The sequence below is a fragment of the Ahaetulla prasina genome, chromosome 1, assembly GCF_028640845.1.
Source record: "Ahaetulla prasina isolate Xishuangbanna chromosome 1, ASM2864084v1, whole genome shotgun sequence".
Taxonomy (NCBI): Eukaryota; Metazoa; Chordata; class Lepidosauria; order Squamata; family Colubridae; genus Ahaetulla; species Ahaetulla prasina.
Window position 1 is genome coordinate 29,284,584 of NC_080539.1, and position 4,165 is coordinate 29,288,748.

At 45.1% G+C, this 4,165-nt stretch overlaps 1 protein-coding gene across 1 annotated transcript; it reads right to left on the reverse strand.

The window, feature by feature from the left end:
* Positions 1-302: 302 nt before the first annotated feature.
* LOC131188502 (putative golgin subfamily A member 8I) lies at positions 303-3,868 on the reverse strand. The gene is made up of 2 exons (XM_058163807.1): positions 3,846-3,868; positions 303-1,665 (listed from the first exon to the last, which is right to left on the reverse strand). The coding sequence occupies exon 2, from the start codon at positions 1,653-1,655 to the stop codon at positions 780-782; it is 876 nt and encodes a 291-aa protein (XP_058019790.1). The 5' UTR covers positions 1,656-1,665; positions 3,846-3,868; the 3' UTR covers positions 303-779.
* Positions 3,869-4,165: the final 297 nt, after the last annotated feature.

The window sequence follows — 4,165 nt, forward strand, 5'->3', positions numbered from 1 at the left end:
GAAATGGTATAGGGTTTCCAGCCTGAGCAGGGGATTGGATTAGAAGACCTCTAAGGTCCTTTCCAACTCTGTTATTCTATTCTATTCTATTCTATTCTATTCTATTCTATTCTATTCTATTCTATTGTCATTTTTGCCATCTCAACTCCCTCACTTATTTACCATTTCTCTTTTCATTGTGGAAATTGATAGATCTTTCCATTTTGAGCAAATAAAAGTTTTGCTGCTGTCAACATATATAGTAACAAAGTCCCATTTTTTTCAAGTTCTTTATCCAGCAAACCAAAAGACTTCTGGTTTCAGTTTTATTTTTGTTTTAAGAACCTTCTGAATTAAAACAAAAATCTGGTCTCAATATTTCTTTGTTTTGCCATAGGTCTACCAGAGATGGTAGAAAGTACCCTTTTTACAAATACATTTCCAACATACATTTGACATTTCTTTATACACATCTTTGACCATTTCTCAGGCACCAATGATACATCATTTTAAAACAGTTTCCTTTCAAATTGTAGTTGAATATAAACTTCATTTGACAACATTTTTTCCTATTGATCAAGCATTATATTGCAACCAAAGTTCTTTGCCCATTGAGTCATACAGTCTTTTCGACAGTTCACGTTTTGGTCACTTTCTAATTGGATTACTTCAAGGGTATATAAATTAATTCCTCCTTACAAAAATAATCCAAACCATACCAACTAATCAACGCTGTGCCAGTCCCTCTGTTAAGTGTTCAAATGGTCTTGGCTGAATGCAGTTTCTCTGGCCATTGCATTTCACTCCTCCTGCAACACAAGGCCAGAACTTCTACCACTCAACCGGCCACGCAGATGGGCCAAGTCCTGCAAACAGCCATGCTCCCGCCACAGCTGCTCCATTTGTTTCTGCAATCGGTGCTTGTGTTCCTGCAGCTTCTGTACTCGCTGGACCAGCTGGTGCAGCTCCTTCTTCAGCTCCTTATTCTGCTGGCAGACTGTCTGGCTGTGCTCCTGCAGGCACCTCAAGGCCAACTCTTGCACCTGCTGAGCCAAGCCGTCCACTTTCTGCCCTGCCACTTGTTCCTGGGCCATCTTCTCTTTCAAGGCTCGTATCTTGGCTGCCTCCAGGTGCTGCATATGCTGCTTCTGCACAGCCGCCAACTCCTTCTGCAGCTCCCGAATGAGGGATGTCTGCTTTTCTTTCAGGGCTTGGACCTCGTGTAGACCTTCCAATTCAGAGCTGAGGCGGGCCAGCTCAGCTTCCTTCTGGAGCAGCTGTTCCTGCAGAGCTGCCTCTTGCTCCTGGGAACGGGCAATCACTTCTTGGTGCTGCTTCTGGATTTGGCGCAGCAACTCCTGGTTCTCTTCGCTTAGAGAAACCACAACACCCTGGCGCCTTCGGGCACGCTTGGCTAGGTAGCCAGCAAACTCCCGGCTCTCATTCTGGAGATCTTGTGCCTCTTGCTGGAGGAAATCATATTGTGCCCTCAGCTGTGCCCTCCTCCTTCTCAAATCCTCCAGGTTTCGGCAGATGCTCTCGTATTCCTGTTGCACTGGCAGCAGCGAGGCATTGTCTGGCATGGGTTCCACAGTATTCTTGGGAGTGGCCCTTGAAGCTGTGAGCTTGGACCTGGCTGGCTGTGCTTTCTTTTTCTTTCGGGGCTTCGGAGCCATCACTGGAGAGCTGGAAAGCAGATGGACATTATGTTAAGGTCAAGAGAGTGTTAGAAGGAAAATCCATCTGGTTTAGTTCCAAGCTGGGAGAAAGATGCTGGAAACAACATGGAGACCAGGGGTGAAATGCTCCCGGTTCGGACCAGATCAGTCGATTCAGACCAGATCAGTCGATCAGTCGGACCAGATCAGCGATGGCAGCGGGTGGTTTGGAGAACTGGTAGCAAAAATCCCCACCCTCCCCCATCCATGCCAACCCAATCTCCCAGTCGCCCAGTTGCTCGCTTGCCCGCTTGCTGCTTCTTTTTAAAAATGCTTTTAAAAGGTAAAAAAAAATGCTCTGACAATCACAGCTGAGCTGCCTGATCATCAGAGCCTTTTTTTACTTTTAAAAGCATTTTTTTACAACCTATTTGGGCGAATCGGTTGTAAAAAAATGCTTTTAAAAGTAAAAAAATGTTTGCGCGCCACAGCTGATCACCCTTTCCCTCCCCCATGTGCTGTTCTACTTACCCATGCCTCTTTTTGGCATGCACTGCATGCACACAACTCGCATTTGGTGTGTGGTGCGCACTGCACATGGGCACACGTAGCGTGCATGCACAGCCAGCAAACCGGTAGTAAACTGGTTCAGATTTCACCACTGATGGAGGCTGAAGGGAAAGAAAGGTTCTCTTTATTGATGAAGCAGAACCCCCAACCACATATTCTGGGAAGTTGACAAAATGGAGTTGAGAGTGGGTGGCTTTTATACTTTATTTGGGCTTTGTATTTGAGCTTCCTGTTCCTGTGCAAGAACATGTCCTTTAATATTCTTTCAGATTCCTATAGGGTCATGGCTGGCTCGATAGGCAAAAGGGGAAATGCAAATCCTAGGTGCTTGTCTGAGTTAATATGGTCAACCTTTTGTTTGTTGCTTATCTGAGTTTCTGTTTTGACCCAGTCTTTCTGAATGGATCAACAAAACTGCATTTCTAAAAGCTGGCCTCTTCAGTTTTTGCTTGGGACAGGAAAACTGGGGCTGGTTTCTGCCTCCCTTCAGATTTTTTAATTTTTCCTTTAGAGGAAATATTTTATCCTGCCTTTTTAATATTTCCCAAAATATTTCATTCTTCGGGGGGGAGGGGATTCCTACTAGAGAAAGCAGAGAGAAAAACCTTGACCGAGATTACAAGAGAAGGGAAGAACAAGGGCATTTGCTCCAACCACCTTGAGAGGCCAGATCAACCCAAGGCTCAAGCTCACGCAGAAATCCTTTCCTAATTTTTTGTGGGATTCAGGCTCAGCAGTTGAAAAGCTGGGCCAGGCAGAACTAAAGGGATTCTAAAGTCGGAAGAAGATATGAGTGAAACAGTGGTGGGTTTCAAAAGTTTTTACTACCGGTTCTGGGGGTGTGGCTTGGTGAGCGTGGCATTGCTTGGTGGGTGTGGCTTGGTGGGCGTGGCAGGGGAAGGATACTGTAAAATCTCTGTTCCCACCCCACTCCAGGGGAAGGTTACTGCAAAATCCCCATTTCCTCCCGATCAGCTGGGATTTGGGAGGCAGAGAATAGATGTGGGCAAGGCCAGTCAGAATTTTTACTACCAGTTCTCCAAACTACTCAAAATTTCTGATACCGGTTCTCCAGAACTGGTCAGAACCAATTGAAACCCACCTTTGGAGTTAAAATACACAAAATTATCCGCTACAACGTACTACTATTATTGCAGCTTCAACCGCAATAATACATGAGCACACAATAGATATAAACTCAAGGTAAACCGCTCCAAACTCGATTGCAGAAAATACAACTTCAGTAACAGAGTGGTCAATTCCTGGAATACACTACCTGACTCTCTTGTTTCATCCTCAAACCCCCAAAACTTTAACCTTAGACTGCCTACTGTTGACCTCACCCCATTCCTAAGAGGTCTTTTAAGGGGGCATGTATAAGTGCACCAGTGTGCCTATCATCCCTGTCCTACTGTCCCCATTTATTTGTACCCATTTCCTGTGTTCATATCCACATTATACGTATTCCTGTTAACTCCTACATGATTGACAAACTAACTAACTAAATAAATAAAAATCCAGAGGGCTTCATACAGCAGCTTATGAAGGAGGCAGTTAGTGTGAAGGATGTGATATGGAAGGGGGTGTTCTTTGTGGGGGGGTGAAAGAAGCTCAACAAAAAGTGTGTAGGGAGCCTACCTGAAAGTTCTTTTGCAGCTTTGAACAAATCCCTTGTGTGTTTTCTTGTTGCTTAGTGCCTGGGAGTGGGTGGAGCTAGGGGGAGGAGGGGAAGCGTGGCTTTTCTTTCATACCCATCTGGTGACTCAGGAGCTAAGATTGAAAATTCATCCTTCCAAGCAGTCTGGCTCGTCAGAGCAGCTGCTGCTGCTGCTAAGCTGAGGAGTTGGGTGACAAGACATTTCTATACATACACAATAGATATTCAGCCAGGCCAGCTCTTACTGCCGTTACAACGTTGAGAATAAAGCCTTAGTTTGTGTGCTTCTTGAAGCTTCTCC